General features: G+C 35.0%; 1 protein-coding gene across 1 annotated transcript in view; it reads right to left on the reverse strand.

The window, feature by feature from the left end:
* The window catches only part of LOC124353415 (beta-1,3-glucan-binding protein-like), a 30447-nt gene extending 16208 nt beyond the window's left edge, over nt 1-14239 (reverse strand). Inside the window, exons 1-4 of the mRNA XM_046803255.1 lie at nt 13990-14239; nt 6484-6623; nt 3352-3442; nt 998-1185 (exon numbers count right to left, since the gene is read on the reverse strand). Coding sequence (XP_046659211.1) covers nt 998-1185; nt 3352-3442; nt 6484-6623; nt 13990-14128 — 558 coding nt within the window. The 5' untranslated portion in view covers nt 14129-14239. The remainder of the gene's footprint in view (nt 1-997; nt 1186-3351; nt 3443-6483; nt 6624-13989) is intronic.
* Between the last annotated feature and the right edge of the window lie 6613 nt (nt 14240-20852).

Below are 20852 nucleotides of genomic sequence, written 5' to 3' on the forward strand. Positions count from 1 at the left end.
TATATTTTCACTAAAAAAACTTGGTATTTCTGAAGATATGTAACAACATTCCAAAATTTTACTTCAAGTGGTTTTTTTTCATTTATATGACAGTTTATTATAAAAAAATTATCAAAATCATTATGTAACTAATAGATGCGTAACCTTCAATTTGTTCGAAGCTTTAGAAGACTCGAAAAAAGGCTTTTGGAGGTTTAATAACGTTTAAGATAGAAATTAAAATTAATTATAATCATATGTTATATTTTATTTCACCAGGAGGAAAATAAAACTTGATAGATTGACATAATACAGATCACAGTAGTCAAAGTAAAATCAAAGACTGTTAAAACATTATTACAGATAAATTGTATTTTAACTCGTTAAAGGTAGCGAGTTAAAATACAGTTGTATTTGGCAGTTTGCCCCAATTTTTATAGTCTGTATAATTAAGATTAACAATATTAGCAGCTTAAATCTCACCTTATCTCTTCTCATATATTTCTTCACACGCCCTCGACATCCACTAGTCTTTTACTCACCTTGTTTTCAAAATAGTTAAAATTGTATTGTTTTCTGCATGCAATTTACTATTATTCTTTAAAACCAACATTACAATTTATGAATATAGTACAATAACCCTCATATAAGAAATTCAAGTTACATTTTGCACATTGTTTTTTTTCCTAGACACAATTTCTTTAGAAGTACAAACAAATTGTTATTAATGTGCGTACCAAAATACATGTAGTAATTTGTTTACACACATCTCCCGTGTAGTGTAAATTTAAATATATAACAGATAATGAAAATGAACACGTTATATTGAGTAAATTTAAAAAAAAATCAAAAATACTCTACATTTCAAATTTAAATAAAAAATTAGGCTTTTACTATAAGATTGTAATAGGTTAAAAGTCTACAAAAGATTTAGTATAGTATCTAAGCTTTAAATAACAGAAATAGATTAACTGAAAAAATATCCACCATACATAAAATGTGTATGTAATTTTTTTACCAGGTGACTTCCACCAATGAAGACCTCGTAGCTCCAACCGTCGAGGTTATCAAATGTCTTATGGAGCATGATCTGTCCTCGACACAGACCGCCTTGTCGGTTTTTGGTGGAAGAGGAGCTTTGGCAAGGACCACTCGGATCTGGAATCCGGTCTGGTGTTACGGGTGGAGGAGGTGGAGGACTTACCTCTGAAACAGTAATGAACCGATATCTTAACTAATCTCACAAACTTATCCTCTAGCTAATCTAGCGATATCAGAGTTTAGTTATGGATTCCAGTCTGGTGTTACAGGTGGAGGACTTCCCTCTGAAACAGTAATGAACCGATATCTTAACTAACCTCACAAACTCATCCTCTAGCTAATCTAGCGATATCAGAGTTTAGTTATGGATTCCAGTCTGGTGTTACAGGTGGAGGATTTCCCTCTGAAACAGTAATGAACCGATATCTTAACTAATCTCACAAACTTATCCTCTAGCTAATCTAGCGATATCAGAGTTTAGTTATGGATTCCAGTCTGGTGTTACAGGTGGAGGACTTCCCTCTGAAACAGTAATGAACCGATATCTTAACTAATCTCACAAACTTATCCTCTAGCTAATCTAGCGATATCAGAGTTTAGTTATGGATTCCAGTCTGGTGTTACAGGTGGAGGACTTCCCTCTGAAACAGTAATGAACCGATATCTTAACTAACCTCACAAACTTATCCTCTAGCTAATCTAGCGATATCAGACTTTAGTTATGGATTCCAGTCTGGTGTTACAGGTGGAGGGCTTCCCTCTGAAACAGTAATGAACCGATATCTTAACTAATCTCACAAACTTATCCTCTAGCTAATCTAGCGATATCAGAGTTTAGTTATGGATTCCAGTCTGGTGTTACAGGTGGAGGACTTCCCTCTGAAACAGTAATGAACCGATATCTTAACTAATCTCACAAACTTATCCTCTAGCTAATCTAGCGATATCAGAGTTTAGTTATGGATTCCAGTCTGGTGTTACAGGTGGAGGACTTCCCTCTGAAACAGTAATGAACCGATATCTTAACTAATCTCACAAACTTATCCTCTAGCTAATCTAGCGATATCAGAGTTTAGTTATGGATTCCAGTCTGGTGTTACAGGTGGAGGACTTCCCTCTGAAACAGTAATGAACCGATATCTTAACTAATCTCACAAACTTATCCTCTAGCTAATCTAGCGATATCAGAGTTTAGTTATGGATTCCAGTCTGGTGTTACAGATGGAGGACTTCTCTCTGAAACAGTAATGAACCGATATCTTAACTAATCTCACAAACTTATCCTCTAGCTAATCTAGCGATATCAGAGTTTAGTTATGGATGCCAGTCTGGTGTTACAGGTGGAGGACTTCCCTCTGAAACAGTAATGAACCGATATCTTAACTAATCTCACAAACTTATCCTCTAGCTAATCTAGCGATATCAGAGTTTAGTTATGAATTCCAGTCTGGTGTTACAGGTGGAGGACTTCCCTCTGAAACAGTAATGAACCGATATCTTAACTAATCTCACAAACTTATCCTCTAGCTAATCTAGCGATATCAGAGTTTAGTTATGGGTTCCAGTCTGGTGTTACAGTTGGAGGACTTCCCTCTGAAACAGTAATGAACTGATTAGGATGATGTACTCTGAACTATTGATAACCAAAATTCTCTACTTTCCAGGTCATTTAGATCTCAGTTCAAAAATAAAAAACAAACTAAACCATTACATTAGTTTTTTTCTAAATAAAAAGTAAGTTCAGTGTGAACATAATTAAAATCTGGATGCCTCTCTAGGTGAGTACCTGGACTAATAAACAGAATCAAGAATCAAGAAATTTATTGCAACATAACATCCACAGTTATACAACTATACATGTTGTGTGAACAGGTTGCTTGTCAATAATACATACTATATGTTAAAAACAGTTTGTACAACATTTCATACATTAACAATGTTTTTGTCAAATTCACTAAAACTACACAAGCTGCAGATTGTCCTGCAAGAATTCAGAAATATTATAATAGGCCTTATTAATTAGCAAGCTTTTCACTGATTTTTTAAAACTGAACACTGTTAGCTGCTTTACATGTAGAGGTAATTTGTTGTAAAATTTAATTCCCATATAATTTTCCCATATAAAACTACCAAACAGAATTTGGTAGTTTTGTTTTGTGTTCAGTATATCCTAGTATCCACACTAGGTCTGGCCATAGGGTCATACTGTGAACTGTGTTCCAGTGGAACTTCTGTGTTTTATGTTGTCAGGGGTTCATTGGGTAACCTGAATACGGACTACCATTTAACTAACCAACAGTTTAATTATATTTTGCAGGTCACTGAGCTTACCTGTGACTGTGTAACTCTTGTCCAGAGCGTGGTATCCCAGACCTTCTATTATAGCATATATCCAGTAGTAGATTACATCACCTTGTTTCGGCTGCAGCAACAATACATCAATTACACTTAATTATAGTACAAACTGTAAACAGCTTGTCATAACATGTTTAAGTCTAATCTAAAACTATGCCATTAGTTTGTCATGGTTTCTTTATGTATACAGTATCAGACTATTATGAGTTCCACAGCTTCATACAACTCTCTTGCTAACTTAATGATATTAAATATCTTTAATTACTACTAAAACTTGAATCATTTCCTTGTAATTAACACTAGCAAATTCAATTCTAGTATCACCATGGCCTGTCTGTCTATCTCTCCAGTCTCTGTCAAGTACAAGACAACAGTACAGTCCCTTGGTACAAGGAAGAACTATGGATTTTGGGGCCAAAAGAACAAAATTCAATTCTAGTATTACCACGGCCTGTCTGTCTATCTCTCCAGTCTCTGTCAAGTACAAGACAACAGTACAGTCCCTTGGTACAAGGAAGAACTATGGATTTTGGGGCCAAAAGAACAAAATTCAATTCTAGTATTACCACGGCCTGTGTGTCTATCTCTCCAGTCTCTGTCAAGTACAAGACAACAGTACAGTCCCTTGGTACAAGGAAGAACTATGGATTTTGGGGCCAAAAGAACAAAATTCAATTCTAGTATTACCACGGCCTGTGTGTCTATCTCTCCAGTCTCTGTCAAGTACAAGACAACAGTACAGTCCCTTGGTACAAGGAAGAACTATGGATTTTGGGGCCAAAAGAACAAAATTCAATTCTAGTATTACCACGGCCTGTGTGTCTATCTCTCCAGTCTCTGTCAAGTACAAGACAACAGTACAGTCCCTTGGTACAAGGAAGAACTATGGATTTTGGGGCCAAAAGAACAAAATTCAATTCTAGTATTACCACGGCCTGTCTGTCTATCTCTCCAGTCTCTGTCAAGTACAAGACAACAGTACAGTCCCTTGGTACAAGGAAGAACTGTATGGATTTTGGGGCCAAAAGAACAAAATTCAATTCTAGTATTACCACGGCCTGTCTGTCTATCTCTCCAGTCTCTGTCAAGTACAAGACAACAGTACAGTCCCTTGGTACAAGGAAGAACTGTATGGATTTTGGGGCCAAAAGAACAAAATTCAATTCTAGTATTACCACGGCCTGTCTGTCTATCTCTCCAGTCTCTGTCAAGTACAAGACAACAGTACAGTCCCTTGGTACAAGGAAGAACTGTATGGATTTTGGGGCCAAAAGAACAAAATTCAATTCTAGTATTACCACGGCCTGTCTGTCTATCTCTCCAGTCTCTGTCAAGTACAAGACAACAGTACAGTCCCTTGGTACAAGGAAGAACTGTATGGATTTTGGGGCCAAAAGAACAAAATTCAATTCTAGTATTACCACGGCCTGTCTGTCTATCTCTCCAGTCTCTGTCAAGTACAAGACAACAGTACAGTCCCTTGGTACAAGGAAGAACTGTATGGATTTTGGGGCCAAAAGAACAAAATTCAATTCTAGTATTACCACGGCCTGTCTGTCTATCTCTCCAGTCTCTGTCAAGTACAAGACAACAGTACAGTCCCTTGGTACAAGGAAGAACTGTATGGATTTTGGGGCCAAAAGAACAAAATTCAATTCTAGTATTACCACGGCCTGTCTGTCTATCTCTCCAGTCTCTGTCAAGTACAAGACAACAGTACAGTCCCTTGGTACAAGGAAGAACTGTATGGATTTTGGGGCCAAAAGAACAAAATTCAATTCTAGTATTACCACGGCCTGTCTGTCTATCTCTCCAGTCTCTGTCAAGTACAAGACAACAGTACAGTCCCTTGGTACAAGGAAGAACTGTATGGATTTTGGGGCCAAAAGAACAAAATTCAATTCTAGTATTACCACGGCCTGTCTGTCTATCTCTCCAGTCTCTGTCAAGTACAAGACAACAGTACAGTCCCTTGGTACAAGGAAGAACTGTATGGATTTTGGGGCCAAGAGAACAAAATTCAATTCTAGTATTTTTACTGTACATTGGTTGTGTGGGAATTATTACTGCAACGAGAAAATCGCAGAGTAAACAAATCGGTAAAGAAAGTGACAACAAAATGTGTTTTTTTATCACGTGACAAGTTTGACAAGTTGTGTTGAAATTGCGATGTTGGATTGGTTGGTAAGACTTCGTTAAGTTCTGTCAAGTTCTTCGCTCCTTCGTTATATCAGTAAATTTCCAAGTATATTTAAAGTATCATCCTTTTTTTCTGTACTTCAAAAATAAAATTTTATTTTCTGGGGAAATATGAATTCTGGGCCTATTTGAGTATAATGAGAGGTTTTTATGAACTCCATAAAAAAATTATAGTCAATAGTCAAGTGTGCTTTATTCATGAACATTAAGAACAGAATTTGTGTCAAAATTGAATTAAAAAACAATCAATATTTACAACATAAGAATTGTGTTGTCTTCTACGAAATGTGCATATCTTCTAGTAGTGTCCATTAAAAAACATTCATTTAAAGAGTAGAAGGGATGATCTAGAAGCCAGTTCTTAAGAAGATTACTCAAGTCCTTCATTATAAGTCCATTTGTAAAGGTAAATTTTTATTCAGAAAGGACTGATTTTTGTTCAGTGTGAAACAAAGGAGTATTTAAATCAAATTTAATATATTAAATTGAATACCTAAGTCAATTTTTAAAATGTACCTGTTTTGTTTGTTATCCCAAAATCTATGAATTTAGCTGTAAAACCAATGTCTACTAAAACCATTACTGCAATTCCTATTCCTCAGGTCTATAGCCTAATAGATGCTTAACATAGTTGCATTTATTCTCTCCCACCCCCTTCCCCTCCATAATCTAGATCTTCCAGAACTGTCTAATAAAGTGAAAACAGCAAAATGATCTTTGATATTCAAAGGAAAGAGCCATTATACATATTTATCACTATTTCTTCCTTACTTGGATGAGTGTGATAGAATAGAATAGAATAGAGACACTTTTTTATTGAGGCAAAATTAGGACCATACGGTCCTTTCTCACATTTAACCTCTTAAAAAAAAAACAATCTTAATAGTACAATCTATTTATCTTCCTTACTTTGATAAGTGGGATGTGGTAGGTCCAACGACCATCTTTCTTCTTGACCACGTCCTGTGCGTAGTGCCCGTGTGCCAAAGTCTGAAACTCCTCATTGATGTTCACGTGAAATGCCACCAAACTTATATGTTCAACAAAATCTGGACAAAACAATAAAAACTGTTTAACTATACATGAAATACATGTTTTAGTAGAATTTCACTACATTCAGTGCTAACAATATTTTAACATGAAAATAGTAAAATACAAATAAAAATACATAACTTGCTTACTTTAATATTCAGGAGGGACTGGCCTATCTAAAATAACTATTACTATTTAATTTAATTTATTTAAACTCTAAAATTAATTTATCCATGCAATCATTCCATTATTACAAATAAAACTAATGTTTAGAGCTTCATTTTATCACACATTCTATGTACTTGCATAGCACTGACCTGTAAAAGTCACTAGATCAGAAATAATGTATTGTCTAAGTTGCATTTTATTAAATTTTAACAAATAAAGTACGGTTTCTTGTTTTGTTGTTTACTTCTTATATGTATTTTAAGACTATTGATATAACTAAAGTTTGAGTGAAATCTGGTAGAAAATACAAATTTTGAAACATATTTTCCTTTATTTTTCTTAAAGTCAGGTGATGCAATCGGTTTTGTGTATGAAAAATCCTGTTTTATATTAAATTCATAGCTCTTTAAGAAAACTTTCATCCACCCTCGACATCTTTAACGCATCCAAATCTGCAATAAAAAGCCGGCTTGCATCACTATAGCTGTTATTATTATTGGCTCGTCTCTACACCTACCCTGCCTGTGTTGTGTTTCAGTCTTTTATTTTATTATTGTTTTTCAAAACTGTAACAACGTAATAGTTCATTTCTTGTTTTGCATCGTTCTTTTTAAGCATCTTTCTTTGTTATTGCTATAATATTTATCTATTTATTGTTACACATTACTTGTTATCTATTTATACTTTTTTGTTATGCATCTTACAATTCATATCTATTTGTTTCATTATGTATCTATTGTTTTGTTTACTGGTTGCATATTGTTGTACAATATTGCATATTGTTGTGCAGCGTACTCAGTGTACTCCCTCATCAAACTGTTTCACAAACTATACAATGCCCGACATGGGTGCCACTTTATATTGAAATAAAACAAATTGTTTTGTTAATTTTTTGTTTTAAGAACTAACATTTTTTGATTGATTTAGAAGTGATAAGTTTGCATTAGTCGCTTTCTTCCGATCCAGAGAAATAGCGACATGGCTAACGTGGTAATCGGGGCCGAGCACTCCAATCTTCCTATATAATTAATTGCATACGCAATCAACTGCCTTTTAACTTTCCATTTCTGTGGTCGTTACGGAGTGAATATATAGCACACAAATAATTTCATAGTACCAAAAAGGAACTACTGTGGATGGGGGAGGGGCCATAAAAGTAGAATGGGTAGTAGAGGAGTAGTGGATGTAGTGGGGGTTGTCGAAATGAGGTCTTCCACGGGTTAGGTTTATATATCAGACTGCGCTCGCCCCAGACATGATTTGTTTCTAAACAAGATCTGTTCATTCATTCACCCTATTTGCCTGCAGTTTACAATCTCAGAGACTCTGTTTTTCTTTTATCTAACTAATCAGGAATGCACAAGTGACACTTACATGCTGTTTGCCTTAGTTCAGAAACTGATGTGATACATTATCATGACCCGGACACATGTACTCTTCTCAGGAATGCACAAGTGACACTTACATGCTGTTTGCCTTAGTTCAGAAACTGATGTGATACATTATCATGACCCGGACACATGTACTCTTCTCAGGAATGCACAAGTGACACTTACATGCTGTTTGCCTTAGTTCAGAAACTGATGTGATACATTATCATGACCCGGACACATGTACTCTTCTCAGGAATGCACAAGTGACACTTACATGCTGTTTGCCTTAGTTCAGAAACTGATGTGATACATTATCATGACCCGGACACATGTACTCTTCTCAGGAATGCACAAGTGACACTTACATGCTGTTTGCCTTAGTTCAGAAACTGATGTGATACATTATCATGACCCGGACACATGTACTCTTCTCTGCTGTATCTGTGTTGTGTACTTTTAAACCGATAAGCAAAATATTGAGATAAACTGTAATTACAAACGGCTTTTTCTCAAAACACAACTGTAATACATGTACTGTATGTACACTTGTGTTAAGCCTTCACAATTTAAAAACTAATGAAATCCGTATATACTGTAACTAGCTGTTAACTAACTCGCAATAAAATAAGAAATATAAATAATAAGGTTAATACTGCTTATATAGTCTTGGTAGGTTTTTTTTACACTGTAACTAGATGTTACATATCAAGTAATAAAATAATAAGGCCAATTTATACTTCTAATATTGTTTTGGTAAATATATTTAATACTGTAACTAGCTGTTGACTAACTCGCAATAAAATAAGAATTATAAATAATAAGGCTAAAACTTCTAATATTGTTTTGGTAAATTCATTTTATACTGTAACTAGCTGTTCCCGCGGCTTCGCACGCTTTTCGTAAGCTTTGCCCTGGTTCAAGTGAATTATATTTCCAACGCTAATGTATAATTTGTCTTGTTGCCACGATCAAGAAAATCTTTCAAAAGTGTATGTTTATAGCTATTTTACACGTTTATGTACTTTATTATGAAGTAGTCTAGCACTCAAGCTTTAAGTTCAACCAGAAATTAATTTTAAAGACAAATATATTATATCATAACTTAGCGCCTTCAAATAGCGTTTGGCTATTTAATATACGTGACCGTCTCATAATTGCAGTTTATAATGTGCAGGCGCTTTTAAAACTTTTATCTTTTGAAACGCCGCATGGTGGCGAGTTACATCAATGGGCATAGCATATAAACTTTCTACGTACAAAAATACATATACATATAACTTTTCATAATGATCAGTCAAATAGTTTCTGATTCCATAAAGGACAAACACACAAACATTCATTTATATATATAGATTAGCTGTTAACTATCTCACAATAAAATAAGAATTATAAATAATAATGCTGATAGTTCTAACATTGTTTTGGTAAGTTTATTTACACTGTAACAAGTTGTTACATATCAAGTAATAGAATAAGAATTGTAAATAATAAAATTAATACTTCTAACATTGTTCTGATAGCATATTTTACACTGTAACTAGCTGTTACATATTTCACTATTTTGATCTGCGGTTATTTTGTTATCTATTTCAGAATGTAATCGATCATTTCTTTGTCCTGACGTCCTGGAAGACTCTCTGAGAGCGACGTCACGACTAAGACGAACTCACGATCGGTAGAAGATCTTCTTTCTCTAGCACTTGAGAGCAGACGATGTTCATTAATATGTTGAAAACCTAATATGTTTGACACTCATAACATTTTTATAGGTTATGTTTACCCAAACAAAGCATCTGTAGAAAAAAAGCATAAATTCTTAGTGTTCATTTTTTAATTTCTTTTGGGGACCAATATTTATACCACAAAGCCAAGCGTATTTAGTTCCAAAATGTATTAATTGATTCCAGTGAGTTGCCATATGATTACTTGTATTCCATAAACTGAAATAAATTATTTATCTTTTTAGTAGTTAAGTATTCCTTGAACTTTTTTACTTGTTTAGGACTTTTTGAAATGTACCATTCTGTAGTAAATTATTTTGTTATAATTCGATTGGTTTAGTCAGCATTAACAATGAAAGCTCTCTAAAATACTAATTTTCGCTTTATACCAACTTTTCTCTAGTTTGTATTATTAAAATATTGATGTATTATACCTAGGAACCTGCCCTAGTTCATAAGGAAGCTGACAGTAAAAACTGTATCAAAATCTGTTGTGTAGTTTAGAAATATCGATACATAAACAGGCCAAACAAAAAGCTGCTTTAATTGATACTATGTAGGTCTATTGATTGGAATAGAATTTCTCTGTAAAAGGCCATTTCTGCTTATTGGTGTACTTCATTAGACCACGTGACTGGTCGATGCTACAGTATTGTGTACACTGAAAATGTATTTGTTGTAGTGTAAAGTATATGCAGTATAAATAAACAATGTATAAACCTGATGTAATAAGCAAGTGCCACTGTCTATCATATTCCTGTTAATCGAGTCAATCATCATTTTTCCTCGGCCTATTAATAGTAACAATTAAGAAGGTGTCAAATTTAAACGGAACTTATTTTTCTAAACATTTAGGCGGGACCATTAACAGCCTAATGATTAACGAGTGAATACCTATAAGTTGCAGATAAACAGATAGCCTGTGCCATTAGAGTGGGCAGAGCTGGCCCCGACCCTCTCGGGTCTCTTTATTATCACAACAAGTTGTTGACTAACAAGAAATACATTCCTCAGTGAAACAAAGGATTACAGTTGAATGTTTAACAAGTTAATACCTATAAGTTGCAGATAAACAGATAGCCTGTGCCATTAGAGTGGGCAGAGCTGGCCCCGACCCTCTCGGGTCTCTTTATTATCACAAGTCATTGACTAACAAGAAATACATTCCTCAGTGGAACAAAGGATTACAGTCGAATGTTTAACAAGTTAATACCTATAAGTTGCAGATAAACAGATAGCCTGTGCCATTAGAGTGGGCAGAGCTGGCCCCGACCCTCTCGGGTCTCTTTATTATCACAACAAGTTGTTGACTAACAAGAAATACATTCCTCAGTGAAACAAAGGATTACAGTTGAATGTTTAACAAGTTAATACCTATAAGTTGCAGATAAACAGATAGCCTGTGCCATTAGAGTGGGCAGAGCTGGCCCCGACCCTCTCGGGTCTCTTTATTATCACAAGTCATTGACTAACAAGAAATACATTCCTCAGTGAAACAAAGGATTACAGTCGAATGTCTAACAAGTTAATACCTATAAGTTGCAGATAAACAGATAGCCTGTGCCATTAGAGTGGGCAGAGCTGGCCCCGACCCTCTCGGGTCTCTTTATTATCACAACAAGTTGTTGACTAACAAGAAATACATTCCTCAGTGAAACAAAGGATTACAGTTGAATGTTTAACAAGTTAATACCTATAAGTTGCAGATAAACAGATAGCCTGTGCCATTAGAGTGGGCAGAGCTGGCCCCGACCCTCTCGGGTCTCTCTCTTATCTCACAACAATTGACATCACAAGTCATTGACTAACAAGAAATACATTCCTCAGTGGAACAAAGGATTACAGTCGAATGTTTAACAAGTTAATACCTATAAGTTGCAGATAAACAGATAGCCTGTGCCATTAGAGTGGGCAGAGCTGGCCCCGACCCTCTCGGGTCTCTTTATTATCACAAGTCATTGACTAACAAGAAATACATTCCTCAGTGAAACAAAGGATTACAGTCGAATGTTTAACAAAAGAAAGGGTGAATTAAATTGGAACTTTACGACGATTACAGGCACAGACTACTTTTATACCAAAAAGTCAGATGTAGATATTTTTAATACTCTCTTACTTGACAGACATCAAAAACATTAATGTTAAATAAGTCTAATACGAACACAATGTTTTGACTTGACTTGGATCGCAGTCATATGTTGAAATTTGGCATTTGTGTGCTGAAGTGGTGTTCCGTATACAAATACAATGTAACAAAAACAATGTTTTATCATGCTTTTCGAAACAAATCGTTTTGATAATTTGATAATTATTTAATTTGTGTTAATATATCCATAATGAACACACAACTACAAAGTTTACAAAAACCGAATTTCGAAATTTTGCAATGGTTAAAGGTTCATTACTCTGCATAAAGTTGTTTTAGCAAAGGTAAATTTAAAATAACGACGTTATCAATAAATTGAACAATTAGCTACCAACTTAGGAGGAATAATTTAGGTCTAAAAACCAAAATATCTAAAATCTTAAACCTAAAAATTATTTACACCTAGTTGAAAACAACTATACACAAAATAAATTATATTATTATAAATGAACTATTTTTGCAACGTATTGATTTGTTTACTTAGACTAGTTATCACCATTTTATCAAAATATATCATTCATTTATTTGTTGCATATACATCTCAAGTTGAAAACTTTCACCGTATATAGAAATTGTAAAGTTAATGTGTTTATTAATATAGTTGATGTTATTAAATCTCACCATTTGTGTAATCAGTGTTTTTCATGCAAGGAACAATATCTTTAAATTAAAATTATGCTGTAAAGACAATGGGATTCAAATCTCTATAATTGATAGATAGATAGATAGATATCTAGATATCTTTATTGATCTTTAAACATTTACATGCAATGGATCTCGTCACAATATGATGCAATTACAACTTGCAAGTTAAAACAGATCAAGAATTACATTCAAATAAATATACATTACATATAAACAATGGTAATCAATCGTGCAGTAAATTCATAGTTAAATCACGGGCATAATACCGTTGAATCAAAGCGATAGCTAAAAGCAACAGTTAATAAGTTAAAAAGTGGTTTTTAATAATATTAAGTTAAAAAGTTAAGTAGACTAATAGCAATGTAAAAAACAAACAAAACGTGCAACCCAGTGCAAGAAATTAATTTAACTTAACATGTGAACGTAACATGGAAAAATGATACTTTTAAAATTGTAACATAGGCAAAAGGATAATCAAAATAAGCTACAGTTTAGGTAAAAATTTAAATACACATGTAACTTATATCTACTCAAACATTAACATGCTAATGTCAGAACTGTAAAATTCATCAAGTTTGTAAAAAAGGTTTTTCAGTAAGCCAGTCATGCATGACTTTCTTAAATCGTTTTACACTGACATTCTGAGCACTTAAATGTAATTTATTAAAAAGCGATATACCAACAAACTCATAGGAAAACAAGACCTTACTCAATCTTGTGTATGGTCTATTAATTAAATCTCTATTTCTAGTAATATAATTATGTACATGCTTGTTAACCGTGAAGCTGCTAAAATTTTTCTTAACATGCAACAAAGCAAAAAGTATGTAAAGATTTACCACTGTTAATATTTTTAATTTTACAAATTGTTAACCCTTATTTCAATTGAGAATTTGTATTGAATTATTATAATTATAATATTTTATATAATTACTTTTTATTAGTATATATATATATATATATATATATATATATATATATATATATATATATATATATATATATATATATATATATGAACAAGTTAATGTATCTGTTTAGCAGGTATCTTGTACAAATATAATTTTTATTCCCATCTAAAAGTATTTAATAGTTTTGCTCTACATCTGTTAACAGTTGGCTACACTTTACAACTTCCATTTAAAATATTAGTGAACCTCAAGGTCGATGTTGTAACTGAAGAATAAATGTATTTTAGTATTTTCATACAGTACATTTTCCTTGTAGCAGAACCGGTTTACAATTCTCAGTAGAGATTAAGGATGTTTTGCCGTTAAAGTATCATATGATTTTAATTTGTTAAACAAATTATGTCTTATTGTAAGATTACCTGGAATAGAGATCTTTATCCCTCGAGGTTTCAAAATTTCAACGGTTGCTTCAGGAACCTCGTATTTTTGACACTTAACATCCGATAGCAATAAACCAAACGCAACTATGACCACTGCTACTCCTGGAGCGCGCGACATGCTTGCGCGTGCGTGCGTGTGTCTGTCTGTCTATCTGTCTGCAGTACGGTGCTGCTGCCTGTCCGGCGCTGGTTTCTACAAGACTGAGCTTAGTTAGTCCTCAACAGACGCAGCTCGGGTCAGTCAGCCAAATAACCCCGCAATCAAACGGGTTTCCCCAGCGAGTTTTCCTGGTGTTCTCATGGCCTGTTTTAGGTCACAAGTCTCTGATTATGATACTTGATCCTAACCTTGCTATCAGGAGACCCCGTACAGAAATGGATGTTCGGGGAATTTGGAAATTCTAGCCCGAATAAGACTAATACGACGTTGAAATGTTAATTTCAAAATACTACCTCTTCAGATTCCTTTGTGTTATTTAGACTTGCTTGTTTTCCACATTTACGAGCGAAGAAAAATTCTATGAACATTTAGAATTTCCGTTATAAACGTTAGATAATTTATGTTCACGCATTTCATTTTGAACATAGTAATGCTTTGGTATTTGTTAGCTTAGGTATAACCAAACATACAAGTATACGCTCTTATTTCTGTTACACCACAGATTGTGGTTTCTAACAGTTTCTAAATAACCGGTTCTTGAGAATTCGTTACCGGTAACTTTTCACTCGGAATTTTGTCGCAAATTATATTTTTCAAAGAGATCTTGATGAAGATTAGTTGATTTGTGTTGATTTAAAGAGTGTAAAGGACTATAGCGAAAATATGTTCACAATTAGACTATAGTTAGACCTTTTAAGCTGTTCTTTTAACTATGTACTGTTTAAGACTCGTCGTTTTTTAAGTTTTACACAGACTTTAACAACCAAGATACTCTTAAAAGACATTTGTTACTTCAATAGTGGACGGGGGAATTGGACAATTTCTTTATTCAATCCTAAACGAAATCCCTCAAAATGCTCCTTCCTAAAAAAGTTCAATTCCAAAGCTATAACAGATTAAACGTTAATTTTGTTCATTGTTGTTCTTTATTTTGATGAGCAGTGCAATCAATACACATGAGTCTATCAGATGTTCATGACTATATATTAACAGGAAATAGGTTATCAAGATTTTACTGTATTATTATCGACCTTTAAAAAAGACTACAAAGAAGATTAAATTAGATAACTGCTAACAAGAAAACTGTGGTTATGCTTTAAGATAGACAATTCATTGTGCATTTTTACGTTTAATAACAGCCTACTATGGATAGAATGATTTTTAACTAGCAACTTGACACATATTAGTTTGTATATTGTATTACATATGCATACAATCGAATACGTGATGTACCACACCAGGCGACCGCTATTTCAGGAACGAATTCTGGCCATAACACAAAACAACAGATTCTATGAAACGTATGTCCGAAAATACTTTGTTTTCTATCAGTCTATGTAATAAATGTGACGGTGCGTGTTTAACCCGAATATTTTAAGTGGTATTGAAACTGTAATAAATGTGATCTTGCAACAATACTGGTGAGCTGCTACATATTCGAATCTAACTAGCACTGGCATAACGTAAGCAATGCGTGTGTAACCCGAATAATTTAAGTGCTATTGAAACTGTAATAAATGTGACCTTGCAACAATACTGGTGAGCTGCTACATATTCGAATCTAACTAGCACTGGCATAACGTAAGCAATGCGTGTGTAACCCGAATATTTTAAGTAGTATTGCAACTGTAATAAATGTGACCTTGCAACATTACTGGTGAGCTGCTACATATTCGAATCTAACTAGCACTGGCATAACGTAAGCAATGCGTGTGTAACCCGAATATTTTAAGTGGTATTGAAACTGTAATAAATGTGGACCTTGCAACATTACTGGTGAGCTGCTACATATTCGAATCTAACTAGCACTGGCATAACGTAAGCAATGCGTGTGTAACCCGAATATTTTAAGTGGTATTGAAACTGTAATAAATGTGACCTTGCAACATTACTGGTGAGCTGCTACATATTCGAATCTAACTAGCACTGGCATAACGTAAGCAATGCGTGTGTAACCCGAATATTTTAAGTGGTATTGAAACTGTAATAAATGTGACCTTGCAACAATACTGGTGAGCTGCTACATATTCGAATCTAACTAGCACTGGCATAACGTAAGCAATGCGTGTGTAACCCGAATATTTTAAGTGGTATTGAAACTGTAATAAATGTGACCTTGCAACAATACTGGTGAGCTGCTACATATTCGAATCTAACTAGCACTGGCATAACGTAAGCAATGCGTGTGTAACCCGAATATTTTAAGTGGTATTGAAACTGTAATAAATGTGACCTTGCAACATTACTGGTGAGCTGCTACATATTCGAATCTAACTAGCACTGGCATAACGTAAGCAATGCGTGTGTAACCCGAATATTTTAAGTGGTATTGAAACTGTAATAAATGTGACCTTGCAACAATACTGGTGAGCTGCTACATATTCGAATCTAACTAGCACTGGCATAACGTAAGCAATGCGTGTGTAACCCGAATATTTTAAGTGGTATTGAAACTGTAATAAATGTGACCTTGCAACATTACTGGTGAGCTGCTACATATTCGAATCTAACTAGCACTGGCATAACGTAAGCAATGCGTGTGTAACCCGAATATTTTAAGTGGTATTGAAACTGTAATAAATGTGACCTTGCAACAATACTGGTGAGCTGCTACATATTCGAATCTAACTAGCACTGGCATAACGTAAGCAATGCGTGTGTAACCCGAATATTTTAAGTGGTATTGAAACTGTAATAAATGTGACCTTGCAACAATACTGGTGAGCTGCTACATATTCGAATCTAACTAGCACTGGCATAACGTAAGCAATGCGTGTGTAACCCGAATATTTTAAGTGGTATTGAAACTGTAATAAATGTGACCTTGCAACAATACTGGTGAGCTGCTACATATTCGAATCTAACTAGCACTGGCATAACGTAAGCAATGCGTGTGTAACCCGAATATTTTAAGTGGTATTGAAACTGTAATAAATGTGACCTTGCAACAATACTGGTGAGCTGCTACATATTCGAATCTAACTAGCACTGGCATAACGTAAGCAATGCGTGTGTAACCCGAATATTTTAAGTGGTATTGAAACTGTAATAAATGTGACCTTGCAACAATACTGGTGAGCTGCTACATATTCGAATCTAACTAGCACTGGCATAACGTAAGCAATGCGTGTGTAACCCGAATATTTTAAGTGGTATTGAAACTGTAATAAATGTGACCTTGCAACATTACTGGTGAGCTGCTACATATTCGAATCTAACTAGCACTGGCATAACGTAAGCAATGCGTGTGTAACCCGAATATTTTAAGTGGTATTGAAACTGTAATAAATGTGACCTTGCAACATTACTGGTGAGCTGCTACATATTCGAATCTAACTAGCACTGGCATAACGTAAGCAATGCGTGTGTAACCCGAATATTTTAAGTGGTATTGAAACTGTAATAAATGTGACCTTGCAACAATACTGGTGAGCTGCTACATATTCGAATCTAACTAGCACTGGCATAACGTAAGCAATGCGTGTGTAACCCCGAATATTTTTAAGTGGTATTGCAACTGTAATAAAATGTGACCTTGCAACATTACTGGTGAGCTGCTACATATTCGAATCTAACTAGCACTGGCATAACGTACAATGCGTGTGTAACCCGAATATTTTAAGTGGTATTGAAACTGTAATAAATGTGACCTTGCAACATTACTGGTGAGCTGCTACATATTCGAATCTAACTAGCACTGGCATAACGTAAGCAATGCGTGTGTACCCCGAATATTTTAAGTGGTATTGCAACTGTAATAAATGTGACCTTGCAACATTACTGGTGAGCTGCTACATATTCGAATCTAACTAGCACTTGCATAACGTAAGCAATGCGTGTGTAACCCGAATATTTTAAGTGGTATTGAAACTGTAATAAATGTGACCTTGCAACATTACTGGTGAGCTGCTACATATTCGAATCTAACTAGCACTGGCATAACGTAAGCAATGCGTGTGTAACCCGAATATTTTAAGTGGTATTGAAACTGTAATAAATGTGACCTTGCAACATTACTGGTGAGCTGCTACATATTCGAATCTAACTAGCACAGGCATAACAAGCAATGCGTGTGTAACCCGAATATTTTTAAGTGGTATTGCAACTGTAATAAATGTGACCTTGCAACAATTACTGTGAGCTGCTACATATTCGAATCTAACTAGCACTGGCATAACGTAAGCAATGCGTGTGTAACCCGAATATTTTTAAGTGGTATTGAAACTGTAATAAATGTGACCTTGCAACATTACTGGTGACCTGCTACATATTCGAATCTAACTAGCACTGGCATAACGTAAGCAATGCGTGTGTAACCCGAATATTTTAAGTGGTATTGAAACATTATGTGAAACATTACTGGTGAGCTGCTACATATTCGAATCTAACTAGCACTGGCATAACGTAAGCAATGCGTGTGTAACCCGAATATTTTAAGTGGTAATTGCAACTGTAATAAATGTGACCTTGCAACATTACTGGTGAGCTGCTACATATTCGAATCTAACTAGCACTGGCATAACGTAAGCAATGCGTGTGTAACCCGAATATTTTAAGTGGTATTGAAACTGTAATAAATGTGACCCTTGCAACATTACTGGTGAGCTGCTACATATTCGAATCTAACTAGCACTGGCATAACGTAAGCAATGCGTGTGTAACCCGAATATTTTAAGTGGTATTGAAACTGTAATAAATGTGACCTTGCAACATTACTGGTAGCTGCTACATATTCGAATCTAACTAGCACTGGCATAACGTAAGCAATGCGTGTGTAACCCGAATATTTTAAGTGGTATTGCAACTGTAATAAATGTGACCTTGCAACATTACTGGTGAGCTGCTACATATTCGAATCTAACTAGCACTGGCATAACGTAAGCAATGCGTGTGTAACCCGAATATTTTAAGTGGTATTGCAACTGTAATAAATTGTGACCTTGCAACAATACTGGTGAGCTGCTACATAATTCGAATCTAACTAGCACTGGCATAACGTAAGCAATGCGTGTGTAACCCGAATATTTTAAGTGGTATTGAAACTGTAATAAATGTGACCTTGCAACAATACTGTGAGCTGCTACATATTCGAATCTAACTAGCACTGGCATAACGTAAGCAATGCGTGTGTAACCCGAATATTTTAAGTGGTATTGAAACTGTAATAAATGTGACCTTGCAACAATACTGGTGAGCTGCTACATATTCGAATCTAACTAGCACTGGCATAACGTAAGCAATGCGTGTGTAACCCGAATATTTTAAGTGGTATTGAAACTGTAATAAAATGTGACCTGCAACACATTACTGGTGAGCTGCTACATATTCGAATTCTAACTAGCACTGGCATAAACGTAAGCAATGCGTGTGTAACCCGAATATTTTAAGTGGTATTGAACTGTAATAAATGGACCTTGCAACATTACTGGTGAGCTGCTACATATTCGAATCTAACTAGCACTGGCATAACGTAAGCAATGCGTGTGTAACCCGAATATTTTAAGTAAGTATTGCAACTGTAATAAATGTGACCTTGCAACATTACTGGTGAGATGCTACATATTCGAATCTAACTAGCACTGGCATAACGTAAGCAATGCGTGTGTAACCCGAATATTTTAAGTGGTATTGAAACTGTAATAAATGTGACCTTGCAACAATACTGGTGAGCTGCTACATATTCGAATCTAACTAGCACTGGCATAACGTAAGCAATGCGTGTGTAACCCGAATATTTTAAGTGGTATTGAAACTGTAATTAAATGTGACCTTGCAACATTACTGGTGAGCTGCTACATATTCGAATCCTAACTACACTGGCATAACGTAAGCAATGCGTGTGTAACCCGAATATTTTAAGTGGTATTGAAACTGTAATAAATGTGACCTTGCAACATTACTGGTGAGCTGCTACATATTCGAATCTAACTAGCACTGGCATAACGTAAAGCAAATGCGTGTGTAACCCGAATATTTTTAAGTGGTATTGCAAACTGTAATAAATGTGACCTTGCAACATACTGGTGAGCTGCTACATATTCGAATCTAACTAGCACTGGCATAACGTAAGCAATGCGTGTGTAACCCGAATATTTTAAGTGGTATTGAAACTGTAATAAATGTGACCTTGCAACATTACTGGTGAGCTGCTACATATTCGAATCTAACTAGCACTGGCATAACGTAAGCAATGCGTGTGTAACCCGAATATTTTAAGTGGTATTGAAACTGTAATAAATGTGACCTTGCAACATACTGGTGAGCTGCTACATATTCGAATCTAACTAGCACTGGCATAACGTAAGCAATGCGTGTGTAACCCGAATATTTTAAGTATTGCAACTGTAATAAATGTGACCTTGCAACATTACTGGTGAGCTGCTACATATTCGAATCTAACTAGCACTGGCATAACGTAAGCAATGCGTGTGTAACCCGAATATTTTAAGTGGTATTGCAACTGTAATAAATGTGACCTTGCAACATTACTGGTGAGCTGCTACATATTCGAATCTAACTAGCACTGGCATAACGTAAGCAATGCGTGTGTAACCCGAATATTTTTAAGTGGTATTGAAACTGTAATAAATGTGGACCTTGCAACATTACTGGTGAGCTGCTACATATTCGAATCTAACTAGCACTGGCATAACGTAAGCAATGCGTGTGTAACCCGAATATT

This window comes from Homalodisca vitripennis, chromosome 2, assembly GCF_021130785.1.
Source record: "Homalodisca vitripennis isolate AUS2020 chromosome 2, UT_GWSS_2.1, whole genome shotgun sequence".
Classification (NCBI taxonomy): Eukaryota; Metazoa; Arthropoda; class Insecta; order Hemiptera; family Cicadellidae; genus Homalodisca; species Homalodisca vitripennis.